Genomic DNA, 19,270 nt, shown 5'->3' on the forward strand with positions numbered 1-19,270 from the left:
GCTGTGCCGGCTCTGGTGGTCTGTGCCGGCCTGCCGGGGGGGCTGTGCCGGCCTGCCGGTGGGCTGTGCAGGCTCCGGGGGTCTGTGCAGGCATCGTCCGATGGGACTACAAGTCCCATCGGACGATTCCTGCTACCATGACAGTGATTGACACATTAGCCAATGATGGGACAGTAGTAGTCCCATCATCTGGCTAATGTGTTGAATGTAAAAAAAAAAAATAAAAATAACATGCTACATACATGTAACATACATACTACATGCAACATGCATACTACATACATAATACATATATACTACATGCATGCAACATACATACTACATGCATGCAACATGCATACTACATATATACCACAAATATACTACATGTAACATACATACTACATATATACTATATATACTACATGTAACATACATACTACATATATACTACATGCTACATACATACTACATACATGCTACATACTACATACATAATACATATATACTACATGCATGCAACATACATACAACATATATACTACATGCATACTACATATATACTATATATACTACATGTAACATACATACTACATATATACTACATGCAACATACATGCTACATACTACATACATGCTACATACCACATGCATGCAACATGCATACTACATATATACTGCATATATACTACATGCATGCAACATACATATATACTACATACAATACATACATATAGACATACAGTACATATAACATAGAGTACATACTTACCGTCACTTGTCACTTTGATCCCCGAAACCATTGTCGTCTGAGGAATAAATATCAAAATAAAAAAACACCAATATACTTACCCCGATCCGCAGAAGTCCACGAGGGTCCCACGTCCATCTTGCGTGGAGAACAGCAGCATCAGCTGATGCTACCGTTCTCTACCAGCTCCAGGAATACAATGACGAAAGGTAGGTATCCTTCCGCACTGTATTCCTCCACCACTGTAAAAAAAAAAGTCCCTAGTCTCACTTTATGCCATTGCTGCGTGGGAATTTCCCACGCAGCAATGGCATAAAGTGAGACTAGGGACTTTTTTTTTTTTTTAAAGTGGTGGAGGAATACAGTGCGGAAGAATACCTACCTTCCGTCATTGTATTCCTGGAGCTGGTAGAGAACGGTAGCATCAGCTGATGCTGCTGTTCTCCACGCAAGATGGACGTGGGACCCTCGTGGACTTCTGCGCATCGGGGTAAGTATATTGGTGTTTTTTTATTTTGATATTTATTCCTCAGACGACAATGGTTTCGGGGATCAAAGTGACAAGTGACGGTAAGTATGTACTCTATGTTATATGTACTGTATGTCTATATGTATGTATTGTATGTAGTATATGTATGTTGCATGCATGTAGTATATATGCAGTATATATGTAGTATGCATGTTGCATGCATGTGGTATGTAGCATGTATGTAGTATGTAGCATGTATGTATGTTGCATGTATGTAGCATGTAGTGTGTATGTATGTAGCATGTATGTAGTGTGTATGTTGCATGTATGTAGCATGTAGTGTGTATGTTGCATGTATGTAGCATGTAGTATGTATGTTACATGTGGTATATATAGTATGTATGTTGTATGCATGTTGCATGCATGTAGTATATATGTATGTAGTATGTATGTAGCATGTATGTAGTATGTATGTAGCATGTATGTAGCATGTAGTATATATGTAGTATGTATGTTACATGTAGTGTATATATAGTATATATGTAGTATGCATGTAGTATATATAGTATATATGTTGCATGCATGTAGTATATATGTTGTATGTATGTTGCATGCATGTAGTATATATGTATTATGTATGTAGTATGTAGCATGTATGTAGCATGTAGTATATATGTAGTATGTATGTTACATGTAGTATATATGTAGTATGCATGTTGCATGCATGTAGTATATATGTATTATGTATGTAGTATGTATGTAGCATGTATGTAGTATGTATGTTGCATGCATGTAGTATATATGTAGTATGTATGTTACATGTAGTATATATAGTATATATGTAGTATGCATGTAGTATATATAGTATATATGTAGTATGCATGTAGTATATATAGTATATATGTAGTATGCATGTAGTATATATGTTGTATGTATGTTGCATGCATGTAGTATATATGTATTATGTATGTAGTATGTAGCATGTATGTAGCATGTATGTAGCATGTAGTATGTATGTCACATGTAGTATATATAGTATATAAGTAGTATGCATGTTGCATGCATGTAGTATATATGTATTATGTATGTAGCATGTATGTAGCATGTAATTTTTTTTTATTTTTTTTTACATTCAACACATTAGCCGGATGATGGGACTACTACTGTCCCATCATTGGCTAATGTGTCAATCACTGTCATGGTAGCAGGCATCGCCCGATGGGACTTGTAGTCCCATCGGACGATGCCTGCACAGACCCCCGGAGCCTGCACAGCCCACCGGGAGGCCGGCACAGCTCCCCCGGCAGGCCGGCACAGACCCCCGGAGCCTGCGCAGCCCACCGGCAGGCCGGCACAGCCCCCCGGCAGGCCGGCACAGACCACCGGAGCCTGCACAGACCACCGGCAGGCCTGCACAGACCACCGGCAGGCCGGCATAGACCCCCGGACAGTCGGCACAGACCCCCCGAAGGCCCGAACTGACGGCGCATCATGATGCGCACAGACAGCGCATCATGATGACGTCATTTCGGCAGCCAATCAGAGCCACAAAAGTGGCTCATTGCATTTTGGACTTCCGATTCCGGTATCCGATACGAAAAAAGTATCGGTACTCGGTATCGGAATTCCGATACGGCAAATATCGACCGATACCCGATACTTGCGGTATCGGAAAGCTCAACACTACTCATGACACCTTCTCTCCATTTACCTGATGATCCTGAGGAACATTGGGATCTTCTTGTTTACAGTCCTGTTGAAGAAGAGGACGGGGACATCTCTCTGGTGTTGTGCTCTCACTGGATAGAACTGGAGGAAACATATACAGGGACTGAATTCATTCTTTACATACAGATAATTATAGGCCGTGTGTATTTAGTCCTGTCTATTACCTGGTGATGTGAGGGGCTGGGGAACCTCCATCATGACGTCCTTGTACAGATCTTTGTGTCCTTCTAAATACTCCCACTCCTCCATGGAGAAATAGACGGTGACATCCTGACACCTTATAGGAACCTGACACATACAATGATACCGTCATCCCCGATCCATCCATAGTGTTACTGTATAATGTCCCAGCATTCCCAGCAGTGTCACCTCTCCAGTCAGCAGCTCAATCATCTTGTAGGTGAGTTCTAGGATCTTCTGGTCATTGATGTCCTCATGTATCAGGGGGTGAGGTGGAGGCCCCGCGATTGGGCTCAGGGGTCTTCCCCATCCCTCAGACACAGGGGCCTGACAGCGCTCACTAGAGGTCTTCTTCACTACTGTGTAATCCTGGTTATGGAGAGACACATTAATAAATCTCACTACAGACATTTCCAGAGTCCTCACCTCTCCAGTTCCGTCCATCTGTTATTCCCATAGATAAGAATGATGTAATGTGACGTCATCAGAATCTCTCACCTCTCCAGTAAGCCGGAAGAGGATCTCTAGGGTGAGGTGTAATATCCTCTCCGCCATCTTGTCCCTGTCCCTCTCCATCCTTGTAGGGTCACTCAGGAGAATTCTCTTATATAGAAGATCTCCACTGAGAGGATCCGATATTGTAGGGACCTGAATGGGGAGAAGATGACGATGTAACATCATAAAGATCCCATGTAAGAAATCTCCGGAGCTGTTACCGGCTTCACATGATCACTACAACCAGTCCTGGCCCCGTCCTGCCCCCGGTATAACACACACTCCAATTATAGTCACACACAGAGATTTATCCCAGGCTCAGCACTGAGGGGGTTAATGTCCCCTGCCCCCAGTAATGGGGAATCTCCAGCACCTACCTCCACCTGCAGAGCCGCACACCACATATATGGCTGTTCTGTGCGCACAGGACCTGGGATGAGGTCACAGGAGGGGAGGAGTCAGGGGTCACATGATCAGGGGCCTCAGTGTGCAGGACTCTGTTGTGATGATAATAATGTTATTTCTATGGTGCCAACATATTCCGCAGCGCTGTACAAATAAGGGGAGACATGTACAGACAACAAAGGCAATACAAAGTAACAGATAGTTCAGCAGTTACAGGAGGAGTGGGGGTCCTGCTGCTCACAGGCTACAATGTGAGGAATTAGGGGGACACAATAGGTAGGACGTGCCGTCATGTACGGTGCAGCCCCCAGTATAATAAATAGGGGGTTACATATAAAGCTGCAGGATCCGGTCACCAGCCAGGATCTAAGTGCAGTTGTAAGGAGAAGCCTTCGGACCGCGGGTACCTGCACTGCACCGGGTCCGGCACTGGTGAGGCTGCGTCCCTTGTTGTCCAGGGGAAGGCTTAAAAGCCCGGACAGACCCCCTGACCTGGCAGCAGGGGGCATGCTCACAGGAAAGTGCTCGTGGAAGCAGTCAGTTTTGTCGCGGGCAGATAGCGAGCAGCAGGCTGAGGAGTGCGCTCTGTCCCCTGAGCACCCGCGCTGCATCGCTCTGCGCCTGCCGGTGCCTGCCATCACCCAAGTGCCCAGGAGGGACTGAGCAGTTGGGTGTCCTGCCTTCACCCGACTGGGAGCTGCAGTGTGCTCCTCAGCTGTGAGCACAGTGCCCGGGCCGCTGAGAGCCGGGCACCAGAAAGACTTTTGTGACCTGACCAATCAATCCTCGTGGACCACCCTACGCCATGTTCTGGAGGTACTGCGGCCCTGTTTGCCTTGGCCTCCAGAAGAAGGAAAAGATCCCAATGGAACCACACCACGCCATCTGCTACTGGCGCCATCGTCTCTAGAGCTACAGCTAAAGACTGCAAGGCCTTCGATACAATAAGTGATTTCAGGAACTGTCCAATAAGGAGACTGTAGGTTGAATCTGTGCTTTATTGAATGTGATGGTATATTGATGCGGTGAAACTGCAATACAAACATATATACACTCAGTCAGTACGGGGTACAATGGAATACATATATACATTATAGATCAACATCTGCGCTACTAGCTGAGCAGGGGAAAACTAACTAAGCAGGCTAATATGGGACATAAATTAGATACAGGAAGCATGATTACATACCAGCAATGCGCTCACAAGGTGAGAAGAGAAATGAGATGCTTCCAGGATGCAGGCTGAGGGAAAATGGAGAACTGGAGGGAAAATGGGGGCTGGACTAACCATAATCCTCTGCAAAAGCTTACCAGAATGCATTGCGACGGAGGGAAAAATAGATTCAAAAAGTGAAAGTAAAAACAGCACAATAACACTGCGGTTATGACTCTGGTCACTACAGGGAGCCAGAAACAATGAAAACAATAGAATCTATGGAAAAAACTGAACATTCTGCATATTCACTAGTCATCACTGTAAATATTGTCACAGACAATCAAAGATTATGAATTAAATGTCGGAGACAGAACACTCCGCGTCTGGCATCAACGGATGTCACTATTTCCTTCCTCTGAAGGCAACAATAGGACTAGTTCAGTTACTGAAGAATGTCTTAAGTTCATTCCGGTTGGCCATCCTAAGTTCGACTTTGCGGACGATGCCATCCTTACTCGGGAATATTGCAGTCACTAGTCCAAATGGCCACTGGTTTTGGTGGACTTCACAGTCTTTCACAAGGGCGAGGTCACCAATCCTCAGATTAGGCCTAGTAGATTGCGACTTTGTCTGTGGCTGCAGGGTAGGCAAGTATTATTTGCGCCACCTGCCCCAGAATGTATTGGCAAGACTTTGTACCTGTCTCCATTTGCGCTTGTAGAGGTCTTTGGTATCGAATCCTCCTGGAGGGGCACTGGATAGTCCTGTTTTCTGGGTAAGGATAAGAGGGAGTTTCTCTCCAAAGATAGTTGGCCTCCTACTCTCAGCAGGCCGTCGTTGTCGATGAATGGGTCAAGTTCTCTCAATGTGCTGCTCGCTGGTAATGGAGCTTTGTTTATGAGACATTGGATTTCCACAGAGTAGGTTTCTCTTTGAACAGTGAAGATGATGTGGTTTCTGGAAGATTCCAAGATGGAGGTAACATAGGTGTTTTTACAGAGATACCACCCTTTACATTTTTCTGTGTCACAAGCTCTGGTGATTTTGAATGAGTGAGCTATATGAGTCAGGCAGGTAATGGCTCGAATGAGTGACTTCCAACTTGAAAATTTGTCAAATCTGTGAGATCCAAGCTGGATAGCAGAGGTCATTGTATGAAGTGTAGACACTTGAGGGCGAATTTCAGCATCTGAGTCCTCTCCTACTAGTTCAAAGGTGTCTGTAAAACGTTCCTCAGTGTTACGCTACTGCAGCACAGGACTTGGGTAGGATGGGGGAAAACTGACCCTGCACTGTGACTAGGCTGATACCCTACGGTGGAGTGGGTGACCTATTCCTTGTGAATAGACCCACCAAACGATCCTAGGTTAATCTCAAGCGAAGACCTATAGATAGGGGGAAGGGGGTCCCTGTAAGATCTAAAGACTGGGTAGAAAAATGGGTCACCTCCTAATAGAAAACCAAGAGAAGGCTGCAGCAACAAACTGAAAACAGAAACTAAGACTAGCAGAACCAGAGGTCCCAGCACTGCACTAATTACACACACAGAAGGCAAAGCAAGGCTCCAAGCCAGACTTCAAGCGTATTAACACTGTTGTCCAGCAAGGAATGGGAGACAGGTGCAGGTTAATAAAGGGTGATAGAATCACCCGACCCAACACAAACCCAGCAGCAGGGGGAAAAAGACCAGCAGCCAGAACACTACAAGAAAATGGCAGATAGTAACAAACTGAACAGATTCTAACAGTACCTCCCCTTTAACGTGGATCCCCTGGATCCTCTAAGCCAAGCCTTATTCGGAAATCTCCTGTGAAAAGCCTTAATTAATCTTGATGAGAAAATGGAAAATGGTCTTAGGAGCGCAGGAAACAGACTCAGACAAGAGATGGGTTTAAACCACAACACGTTTCGACGGAGGATCCGTCTTCATCAGGTGGAAGTTTCCACCTGATGAAGACGGATCCTCCGTCGAAACGCGTTGTGGTTTAAAACCATTTCTTGTCTGAGTCGCTTTCCTGTGCTCCTAAGACCGTTTTTCATTTTCTCATTGCTCCTATCCTCCATTGGAGGTTTTCGTCTGGAGCTGCGGTGAAGACCTGACATCCTTGTCTGCCCCAGGGTTGCTTCTTAAACACTCCTTTATGACCGCTTATCACTGACTCTTAATTAATCTTGAGGCTGAGACTTCCACAGCTTTCACTCAGGAATTGTACTTGGGACCGAAACCCTTCCAGGACACAAGATACTGTAAGTCTCCTCTGTGCCATCTGGAATCAAGAATGCTTGAAATCTCAAACTCACATTCCTCATCAATTGGAGGAGCAGACGGCATAGCCACCTTATCAGGCGTGTCAACTTTTTTCAGCAAAGATACACTGAAAACTGAATTAATTTTCCAGGACAAAGGAATGTCCAATCTGACCACTTTGAAGGGTCCTACAAACTTAGGCCCCAACTTTTTAGAAGGGATCTTTAAATGCAGATTCTTAGAGGACAACCAATCCATGTACCCAACAACAAACCTCGCCTCCCTTCTTTTCTTGTCAAAATATTTCTTAGACCGCCTTTTAGCCTGATTCAGATTATGACGTACACTGGTCCAAACCCTCACCAAATTTCCAGAAAAACTCTCCTCAGGCACCGCCGCCACAATCCTAGAAAAAGGACCGAAAGATGGATGCTTCCTAGTACAACGAAAAAAAGAACACCCAGCCGAAGAAGACGTACGATTATTAAGAGCAAACTCAGCTAATGGTAGATATTCCGACCACATCGCCTGATTGTCTGCTACAAAACATCTCAAAAACTGCTCAACGTCCTGGTTCTTCCTCTCGGTCTGTCCATTGGACTCCGGATGATAACCCGATGAAAATGACAAATGAACCTTAAGTCTGTCACAAAAGGCACGCCAAAATCGAGCCACAAACTGTGGTCCCCTATCAGAGACAATGTCCTTGGGGACACCATGGAGTCTGACAATCTCTTTCACAAATGCCCTGGGCAAGTGTCTTAGTGCAGGGTAATTTATTGAACGGGACCGTATGACACATCTTACTAAACCGGTCTACCACAACCCAGATTACAGAAAAACCCTCAGAGACCGGCAGGTCCGTGATAAAATCCATTGCAAGATGCGTCCATGGGGAATTAGGAACCTCTAATGGGTACAGCAACCCTGCCGCTGAAGCATGAGAAGCCTTAGACCTAGCGCAACGGTACACTGATGCACCCACTTGACGATTTCTCTTAGTCACCCCGGCCACCAGAAATTCCGACCGATCGGCTTTCTAGTTTCGGCAATCCCTGGATGACACGCCAAACAAGACTCATGACATTCCGTAAACAAAGCTCTCCTCAGGGCTTTAGGTACAAATAATTTCCCATACGGAGTGTTGGTTGGTGCTGCATCCTGGGCTTTAAGAATGCTATTTTCCAACTCAGAACCTAAAGCTGCCACCACCACCCCTTTCTCCAGAATAGACTCCTCCTTTTCAGTATTAACCGCTGGGGAGAAACTTCGAGACAAAGCATCAGTTTTAACATTCTTTGTCCCAGGATATATGTCTGCGTTTTTATGCTCATGCGTTTTTACAATAAACATGACTGAAATGTGGTCTAGACAGTAAAAAAAAAAATTAAACCAAGGTGATAAAATGGTGTGGGCACTGGGATTCCACAATACTTTAAGGATTGCTCACGAGTGGACACACAGCACAAGCTGCACCAATGTAAGTATGAAAAACCTAATGTCTGGCTGAAATTTCAATACATTTCTATGTACTTATGTCTCTTTTTTTTTTTATTGCAGCATGTCTTCATCTGGTGAGGAATATGTCCCCGGGACAGGGCAAGAGGCAGAAGAAGTGAGTACTATGCTTCCGTATGGATTGGAAAAAATAAACACATGTGATTAATTTTTTTGGTTTAATTTTCAGACCTCATCCTCCATCACGCCACCACCACCGGAGGAACGGCAGGAGCAGCAAGGCCAAGTGCGGGCGGGAAGACGTGATGTAAGTACAGACGGACTGTTATTTTTTTTTTTACTTATTTTCTAGTCTGGTTTATTTTTTTATTTTTTTTTTTTTAAATTTTCATGGTTGTTTTTTTCGATGTTTGTTGCTTTTTTTGCATTTATTTTCATTTAAAACAAATAATTTTTTCATGGCTTGTTTATCAATATCTAAAGCTCAAAGTGTGTATGTGTGTGTGTGTGTGTGTGTGTGTGTGTGTGTATGTTTGTTTGTTTGGGTATATGGGAACGGGACTATGGGATGGCGGATATGTATGATGGTATATGGTCACGGGACTATGGGATGGAGGATATATATGATGGGTATATGGGCATGGGATGGAGGATATGTATGATGGTATATGGGCACGGGACTATGGGATGGAGGATATATATGATGGGTATATGGGCATGGGATGGAGGATATGTATGATGGTATATGGGCACGGGACTATGGGATGGAGGATATGTATGACGGGTATATGGGCACAGGACTATGGGATGGCGAATATGTATGATGGGTATATGGGCACAGGACTATGGGATGGAGGATATGTATGATGGAATATGGGCACGGGACTATGGGATGGAGGATAATTATAATTTTCTATAACTAACCACAGTTAGTTACTATGCCCGGGCAGCGCCGGGCTCTTCAGCTAGTTTTCAAGATTTTTTATTTTAAAATCTTTCTAAGATTAATGTTTGTCTTTCTTTTCTAGGCTCCACAGCGGGAGGAGGACCTCACCCTGGACAACGACGAGCTCATCCGTCTAGTCCAGGAGCGAGTCCCGTTGTGGGACACCCGTCACCAACTGCATTCGGACAACGTGGTGATCCGGCGGCTCTGGAACGAGGTGGCCGCATCGCTGATGGATGGCTGGGACAACGCCTCTCCCCGGGTCCGCAAGGATTTTCGTAAGTATTTAAATGCAGTGTGATGCAGCAGTGATCTTGGCCGGGATCACCCAACTGTGTGTGATGCTATTAACTCCATGGAGTTTCTATCATCACACACAGTTGGATGATCACAGCCTCCAGTGCATAGTCTTACTTTTTTTCTTTTTTTTTTTTTCCACCACAGTGAACAAAGTCAGAACCCGTTGGCGCTCGATGAAGGACCGCTTCAACAGGGATATCCGTCAGGAGAATAAGGTTCGCAGTGGTGCTGCGGCAAGGACCGGCACGAAGTACAGATACCATCGTGCCTTGGCATTTTTAAGACCGGTCCTTGCCTCCCGAACGTAAGTATTTTCTAGTTGTATTGTGTTTTATTCTGTGCTTTTCTATTCCACAGGAGTTGGCGATTGTTAATTTATGGTAGTAATTTCTTTCTTTTCTTTTCACAGCACCTGGAGCAGCACCCTGCAACCTGGGCCCGAAGCGGTCCTTCATCAAGCTGCCCCGGACCCCTCCCAGCCATCCATCAGCGAGGAAGCACCTTGCAGGTCTGCACCACAGTCATCTGGAGACCAGGAAGCTGGTCGCTCAGGTGTTCCCCTGTCCCAGGTCTCTGCCACTGGTTTTGCGGGCACTTCCCGCCAGCAGTGGCAGAGGACCTTGGACAGGCCTCTCATGCCCGAGTTCGTTGAATTGAGCTCGGTCTTTCAGAGTAGCCTCAAGGCACTCTCCGATAGACTTGAGAGTGGTTTCCTCCTTTTGGACCAACGGTACAAGTCTATCGAGGGTCGCCTTGAGCGCCTGGAAGTCGACCTCGCCAGACCAGCGCATCATTTTTACACCCAAATAGCTCGGGACACGGCGGAACACCTTACCCCTGACCTCCAGTTGACTGTCATGCAGGCCTGCAACAATGCTTTTATGCAGGCTATGCAGCAGAGTAGGATTATGCAGCAGTCAGCGGTGGCATTTCCACCGGTGCCACCCCTGACTCGTTTTACAGCATTACCTACTTCTGCTGCATATCACTGCACAGCCACCACACTTCCAAGCCTCGCCGGACACCAATATACCGCCCCAAGTCCGAGTGCAGCTGGACACTTACCCGCCAACACCATGCCAAGCGCTGCTCCTGCCTGGCCCACCACTGCTGCCGCCACCACCACTGGATGGCCCGTCGTCACCACCCCTGCCTGTAGCGCCGCCACCACCACCACCAGCGGGAGGACCACCCCGGTATGGACCGCCACAGCCACCACGCCTGCATGGACCGCCACCACCACCAGCACCACCACCTCGGAGCAGCATCAGCTGGGGGACCCGCATTCAATATTTACGGCCCCTGCCAGGACATCCACCACCACCAGCATGCCACAGCAGGTACAAGATCCTGGCAGGCGGTGCACAAGCGCCAGGCGGTCCCCCAGCTCCAGCCAGTCCACAGCCTCCAGGCGTTCCAGAGGCTCAAGGCGGTCCAGAGGCTCAAGGCGGTCCAGAGGCTCAAGGCGGTCCCCGGGGTCTAGCCAGTCCTCAGGCTCAAGCGAGGACAGCAGCAAGACGACGAGCCACCGTCATAAAAAAACAAAGAGGAGGACTCTTACCCTCCCTCCTCCCTCACCTCCCACTTCACAACTTTCCTTGCCTCGGCTCCCTTCCCCCACTTCTTTGGTTCCTCCTTCCCCTAGAACCCCTTACTCCACCCAAAGCCGTTCCTCATCCCTCCACACCCCCCAGTTTCCAACAACTAATAAGTAAAATAAATGTTAAATTTATATTTCAAAATAATGTTTGGTTATTGTGTCTTTCGCCGCCTGCACACACTGCGCCGTACACTATGGTTTGTTTTTCTTTACTTTATACCGGATGGTCAGCCATCCAACTCTGAAAGGGATACTATTTTTCATTTTTTTTATATATATATATATATATATATATATATATATATATAAATATGTATATATATATATATATATATAAATAAAAAAAAAATGTAATATAGTATCCCTTTCAGAGTTGGATGGCTGACCATCCGGTATAAAGTAAAGAAAGGGAAACCACCAAAAAAAATAAATAAATTATATATATATATATATATATATATATATATATATATAAATATATTATATATAAATATATATATATATATAAAAATATATATAAATATATATATATATATATATAAATATATATATATAAATAAATATAAATATATATATATATATATATATATATATATATATAAAAATATATATAAATATATAAATATATATATATATAAATATATATATATATAAATATATATATAAATATATAAATATATATATAAATATATATATATATATATATATATATAAATATATATATATATATATATATATTTTTTTTTTTTTTTATGGTGGTTTCCCTTTCTTCACTTTAACCTGGGCAGGTGAGTAGTGGAGTTTATTAAGACACAGTACACTAGGTATAAAAAAACATGTATTTTATTTTTAACAAACAACAAAACTATTAAACCATTTGATCCTGCCATGCTACACGACCAACATCGGATAAAAAGTAGTCCGCAAATTGGTCCCTCATTTGGGCAACTTCGACTGAGGACCGAAGAGGGTGCTGAGTAAAATCTGGCAAAGGGTTGGCAGCAGGCTCATCCATGTCAAAGTTCGGCCGCTCCTTTGCCATAACAAAATTGTGCAGAACCACGCATGCCTTCACCACCTCATCCACTGTTTCCATTTTGAGATTGATGGCGGTGCTGAGAATTCGCCATCTGGCCACTAGAATGCCAAAGGCGCACTCTACAGTCCTGCGAGCCCTCGTAAGCCTGTAGTTGAAAATTTTCTTGCGGTGGTCCAAGTCACGGCTGGAGTACGGCTTCAGCAGGTTTGGGCACATCTGAAATGCCTCATCCTCAACCACTACAAATGGCAGTGGTGGAGTTTGGGTTTGGGGAAGAGGCCGTGCCAGTGGAAAATTGAAATGGTTGCCGTACAACCTCCAGCCCATATCAGAGTTCTTAAAAGTTTGTGAATCGTTGCCCCGTCCGAATGCCCCTATGTCCACCGCCACAAACCGGCAGTCTGCATCCGCAATGGCCATTAGGACTGTGGAAAAGTACTTCTTGTAGTTGTAGTACTCGGAGCCACTTCTTGCGGGTTTTGTGATGCGGATGTGCTTCCCGTCCACCGCTCCTAGGCAGTTCGGGAAATTGCAGACTGCCCAGAATTTCTCCGATATTTGAAGCCACTTTTCGGCAGTGGGCAATGGCAGAAACTCCGGACACAGAACATCCCACAGAGCCCTGCAGGTGTCGGCAACAATCCCGGATAAAGTAGAGATTCCCAGCCGGTACTGGAAATGCAGGGATGAAAGACTCTCTCCAGTTGCCAGGAACCTGCCAAACATAAAAAGAAAAAATAATTATATTTCTGTCTTGGGTATTAATAAAAACACTGAAAATAAAAAAGTACATGGCCTAACTATTTTGCATGTTTTTTTAATACAACATAGCAAAAAAACATTTTATAAAGGCTTGGGATTAGTACATGCCAGAAGAAAAACCATTATGCAAAAAAGCAATTTCCCAAAAATAATGTTAAAATTCAATAGCCAAAAAAAAACCTAATTTTTTGGACCAAAAAAAAAAAAAAAAAGGGAAAAAGCCAAAAAAATTATGCAAACATAACAACATACATACCGTAAGGTGACAAGGAGCCTTTCTTCGGGAGGAATGGCACGCCGGAGCTGAGTGTCCCTTCTCCGGATGTTTCCTTCAACCATACCCAGCAAGTCAAGGAAGCTTTCCTGGGACATCCGTGTATAGTCAGCAAATTTCTCCGGGTTTTCCTGTAGCTCGCTGTACAGCGTGTGATATGCTCCACGGCTTGCCCGGAGTTCGATGATTGGATGCCTCCAAAACCGACGCCGCTGCCGTCTCTGCTGTCTCTCCCTCTCCCTTTCTTGCTGGCAACAAAAGGCATACGCCTGAGACAGCGCAATGTCAAGATCCAGCTTGAAGCGGAAATTATCCAGACGCAGGTCCATCTTGACACCGGAAACAGCAGCAAAATCTGATGAATTCAGCAGTACAGGGTCTATAAAACATTCCAATGACACACGCCCACTGGTGACCCATTGGTGGTCAAGGATTTTTCTATTGTGAAATGTCACACCTAAAAACGCATGCGCATAAAAAACGCAACCGCATGCAAAAACGCATGTAAAACGCAAGTAACACTGCGTTATTTTGACGTATCAGCGTGCGCATGAAGAAAAAAAAACGCACATTTGTTTTGCGTTTTTCTTTGCGTTTTTTATGCGCACGATGCGCTGCGCAAAAAAACGCTAATGTGAAACTAGCTTTACACCACGTGCCCATAACAGGAAGCACCTGTCTTCATCCTGTTCATTTAGACACTGTTCACATGTTCAGGTTTTAAATACATTAGATAGGGACTGCTTCAATAGGGGTTTGAGTCAGTGGGTGGTATGAACAGTGTCCTACCGACTTGTTCATATGTGTGCATGTCACATGTGTTTTTAATTAAATCTTATACTTGTCTAGAAATTGTTGATCGATCAAATTCAGTTCTAGACCCACAGTCCACCATCACTTGAAAATCCATAGTATGACATGACAGATAGAACTACCAGAAAAACAAACTCCTGTGGACCGTAAAAATGCAATACGGGTTACTCTGACCCCTTTTTTTTTTCTTTTCCTGATTTATGCGACCTTCACATTGCGTGATAAAATGGCCAGTCTTACCACAATAAAGGCATAGCCCCTCAGAGAACCTTTTCTCCCTTTCCTTGGAAGGAGAGGACATTGTGCCAAGTTGCATCAGTTCCCCATAGTCCACGGGGGTCTCTTGAGAGACAGGACCCACCAGAAATGAAGCATTCTCCTCATTCTGCCTGTCTCTCAATCTTCTATCCACTCTGATGGCTAACTGCATTGCAGCCTCAAGAGGTGCAGAGTATGCAATAAGTAAGTCTTTAACCCTATAATTCAGACCTGCTAAAAACTGACTTGAGTGCTGGATCATTCCAGCTGACTTCTGCAGACCATCGTCTGAACTGGGTACAATATCCCTCAGTGTCACCAGAACCCTGTTTCAGCTGTCTGAGTTTAGCCTCGGCTGTAGCGACCCGATCCGGATCGTCATATATTAACCACATAGCAGAAAAAAACATTTCTACTGACACCAAACAAGTCATCTGGACGCAATGAAAATGCCAAAACTTGTGGCTCCCCTCGCAATAAGGACATAGTAATCCCCACACGCTATAATTCATCCCCTGAAGACCTGGGTCTAAACCGAAGATAAACTAAACATGCATTTTTTAATGAAAAAAATTCCTGCCGTTTACCAGAAAAACATTCAGGCAAACTCACCTTAGGCTTTTCAGGTCAGACCCCTGGGCAATTACGTGCTGTTGTAAGCTGGAAATTTTCAACGTTAACTGTTGCAGGCTTTGAGACCTTGAAAGCTGTTCATATTGCAGAAATCGGGGAGGGTTTTTTTTTTTTTTAGACTTTCTCGGGCTGGATAAACTGTTACGGTACTGCAGCGCAGGACTAGAGTAGGAGGGGGGAGAACTGACCCTGCACTGCAACTAGACTGATACCATACGATGGAGTGGGTGACCCATTCCTTGTGAATAGACCCACAGACAATCCAAGGTAAATCTCAAGTGAAGACCTATAGATAGGGAAAGGGGGTCCCTGAAAGATCTAAGGACTGGGTACAAAAACAGGTCACCTCCTAATAGAAAACAAAGAGAAGGCTGCAGAAACAAACTGAAAACAGAAACTAAGACTAGCAGAACCAGAGGTCCCAGCACTGCACTAATTACACACACAGAAGGCAAAGTAACGCTTCAAGCCAGACTTCAAGTGGATTAACACTGTTGTCCAACAAGGAATGGGAGACAGGTACAGTTTAATAAAGGGTGATACAATCACCTGACCCAAGATAAACCCAGCACCAGGGGGAAAAAGACCAGCAGCCAGAACACTACAAAAAAATGGCTCATAGTAGCAAACTGAGCAGATTCTAACACTCAGTGTACAATAGTTTTGGTCCTGAGAGCCATGTTGTGCTTCTTAGTCGACTTGCGTCGACTGCTCTAGTTGCGTAATCTGCAGGATTTTGGTCCATGGGGATGTAATGCCACTGTTTTGGATGAACTGATCTCCTAATTCGTATCACTCTGTTGTTGACATAAACATAGAATCGTCTGGTTTTATTGTGGATATATCCAAGGACTACTTTGCTGTCTGAGTAGAACTTGGCTTGTGTCAGGTCGATATCCATCTGAGATGCGATGAACTCAGATAACTCGACGGCTAAGACTGCAGCACAAAGCTCTAACCTGGGTATAGTGTGCTGTGGCTGCTGAGCAAGTTTGGCCTTCCCCATAACGAATGCAATGTGGCTCTGAGATTTGGAGTCTACAGTTTTGAGATAGGCAACAGCAGTAATTGCTTTGACAGAAGCATCTGCAAATACATACAATCTTTGGCTTTGTATTTCTGTAGACAGCAAAGGGCTGTATGGTCTTGGCACATTCAGGTTGGAGAGGGCTGCTAAAGAGTTCTTCCATACTTCCCACTGGATTCTCTTATCAGGTGGCAGAGGTGCATCTCAGTCAGATGTTTCCTTAGTTAAGTCTCTTAGTAAGGCTTTGCCTTGTATAGTAACAGTGTCAGGGTCCTGACAGCGCCGGCGTACAGCCTCCGCTAAGCAGGGACTCCCCCGCACCATAGGGACCCCTGGGGACAAGAACAGCCGGACAATAAAGATGCACAGGACCTGAATGTAGAAGTTTAGAAAGCAGGCACAGGACCTACAGTCATGCGAACGGTCATGTGACTGCAAGGGGCGGGGCTTAGCATCCTGCTTTCAGAGGAGGAAGAAAACTCAGAGTCGGGCAAAACAGAGGTCAAGCACAATACAGGCAAGCGAGGTACAGGAGGGATAAACAGATGGGAGGTCAGACAAAGCTAAAGGTCATACACAAGATATCAATACAGTACCAGGGATGAGACAGAATGGACAGTCAGGGCCAAGCAGAGATCAAAAACCAAACGGACATAGAAGGTACCAAGCTGAATCCAAAGCGATATCCGGAGAACAGACCGAGTCATACACAGGGAATCAAGCAACCAGAACACAGCACTAACACAATCAGGGGTCACTACACAATGCCAAGGGCGAAAGTATAACTGACGGGGGATGGGAGCATCCTGAGGATATAAGAAGCCTCCCCAGAACCAATGAGAGGCCACCATAATAGGCCCCAGGTGTGCAGGTGAGAGTCTGCACTGCAATCAGAACATTAACCCCAGAAGTGCCGGTCACCCAGCACTGGTATCATGACAAACAGGAGCTGCAAAACCCAAGGGATCGTACAGGCTGTTGATGGTAGACAGGACACCTCTGCGTGTGAAAGGCATTTCTTCCTGGCTGACCTGAAAGGTAAAAGTTTCTGACCGTAGATTCCAGAGAAGCCCAAGGCTGCGTTGAATTGGTGTGGGGTCTGACCCCAGATCCAAGTCTCTGTGTCACAATCCATTTTTGGATCTGTGTCAGATTCTGGATTCTCTTATATAAACTTTTTTCCTTTCAGGCCATCAGGGGTTAATGTCAGTTTTTCCCCCCGGTGGCCACTGGTGTTACTACAAATTTAGTTAGTCTGCTGGTGGGTTTTTCCCCCCGGTGGCCGCTAGTGTTACTACATGTTTTGTTAGTCTGAGTCTGCTGGTGGTTGACCACTCCCACCTTCCTTTAAAAGGTCACTAGGTGCTGCAGCTCACTGTTGGTGATACACTTCCTTTTGATACCAACCGTGGTGAAGACTGGAGCTACCTGGTGCAGTGGTGGCTCAGCTTATCATGAGCAGTTGTGGTTCTGCTGAAAGCTGAGTTCAGGAGCCTTACTCTGCTGTACGGTGCATTGCAGCAGATAAAGCTAACTTTTGTTTTTTAGTTGATTTAACCCCGAAGGTGTCTGTTTTATCTTTCCTTTGGTTTTTGGTGCAGTTCACTTTTTTCCTGTCTCACCTCCTGGGGAGGGGGTTGGGAGTTTAGCTCAGGGCTAAACAGGAGATAGGGACAGGTCGGTGACTTTGGCCTCACTACCATCAAGTGTACCTCCAAGTTAAGGAAACTCAGGGCACCCCCTTAGCCTGAGGGGCAGTTCAGGGGCCCAGTATTGTGAATTCACTTTCTGGCCTACCTCTGGTTACTGGTGAAGGTAGTGGAGATGGTTATATTGACAGAGGGGTCGCGAGTTCTCTTTCCGGGCTCCCGCTGGTGGTTACAGGAGGTAATGGAGCTGATCTAATTAACAGAGGCCTGCCACCTGATAATGAGGAGGACGATTGGGCATTGGGAGTTTCTGACTGGATTTAAGACAGCTGACTCCCTCTATCCCTGCTGGTGATTTTTTACTGCCTCCTGAGGTCTTTGTTTCCAGCTCAGTCCCTGCATGCTCAAGCTAAGTGTTATTTTGCTATTGTTCACATTTGATTTGGTTTTGTCTATTTCAGTTTTGTGTGGGCAGCCAGCCCCGGCTGGGGCTGTGCTGAATTTCTATCCTTATGTTACTGTTTGTGCCAGTTTGTTTTTGTCCCTTATTAGATTGGCCTCTATTTGCTCTGCTTTCAGAATATACCAGAGTGCTGATATAGTGGGCGAAGTCTAGTGACGTCAGTGTTTTTTCTATCAGACATGTTGGGCATTTTTTGCAGGGTTTTTTGCGTGATTGCAGACAGTGTCTTTCCTTTCCTGTTCAGTCTAGTTAGTTTGGGCCCCATTGTTTGCTCAGCCTATTTTCCTACCTGCGTTTGTGTTTTCATCTTGTCTCACCGACAATATATGTTTGGGGCTATCTATTCCTTTGGGGTCTGCTCTGGGGCAGCTTAGATTTCCCCTTTCTTGCTTTAGGCTTATTTAGTTCTCCGGCTGTGTCGAGGCGTCTAGAATCATCGTAGGTACGCTCCACGGCTACTGCTAGTTGTGTGAATAGGATCAGGGGTCTGCAATCTGCTTAGTTACCAACCTCTCTGGTTTTTTGTGGCTTAGCTTGGTCTTGCTTTCCTTTTCGGTGACCTAATCATAACACCCAGGTTCCTCGTCCTGTTTTCCCACTACTGCCCCGTGACATTATCACCAACCGCCCATTTTTT

General features: G+C 45.1%; 2 protein-coding genes across 2 annotated transcripts in view; one reads left to right on the forward strand and one right to left on the reverse strand.

Annotated features, from left to right (window-relative positions):
* The window catches only part of LOC141074211 (uncharacterized), a 166,605-nt gene extending 162,074 nt beyond the window's left edge, over positions 1-4,531 (reverse strand). Inside the window, exons 1-5 of the mRNA XM_073561779.1 lie at positions 4,415-4,531; positions 3,606-3,755; positions 3,297-3,476; positions 3,092-3,215; positions 2,911-3,008 (exon numbers count right to left, since the gene is read on the reverse strand). Of these exons, the coding sequence (XP_073417880.1) occupies positions 2,911-3,008; positions 3,092-3,215; positions 3,297-3,476; positions 3,606-3,755; positions 4,415-4,516 (654 nt within the window). The 5' untranslated portion in view covers positions 4,517-4,531. The remainder of the gene's footprint in view (positions 1-2,910; positions 3,009-3,091; positions 3,216-3,296; positions 3,477-3,605; positions 3,756-4,414) is intronic.
* A 5,690-nt stretch (positions 4,532-10,221) lies between these two features.
* Positions 10,222-11,946, forward strand: LOC141073964 (uncharacterized). Its single transcript, XM_073561497.1, has 2 exons — positions 10,222-10,419; positions 10,525-11,946. Exons 1-2 carry the CDS (start codon positions 10,289-10,291, stop codon positions 11,828-11,830), a joined length of 1,437 nt encoding a protein of 478 aa, XP_073417598.1. The 5' UTR covers positions 10,222-10,288; the 3' UTR covers positions 11,831-11,946.
* The last annotated feature ends 7,324 nt before the right edge of the window (positions 11,947-19,270 follow it).

The sequence above is a fragment of the Dendrobates tinctorius genome, unplaced genomic scaffold (genome assembly GCF_039654945.1).
Source record: "Dendrobates tinctorius isolate UK_male_01 unplaced genomic scaffold, ASM3965494v1 ptg000014l, whole genome shotgun sequence".
NCBI classification, from domain to species: domain Eukaryota; kingdom Metazoa; phylum Chordata; class Amphibia; order Anura; family Dendrobatidae; genus Dendrobates; species Dendrobates tinctorius.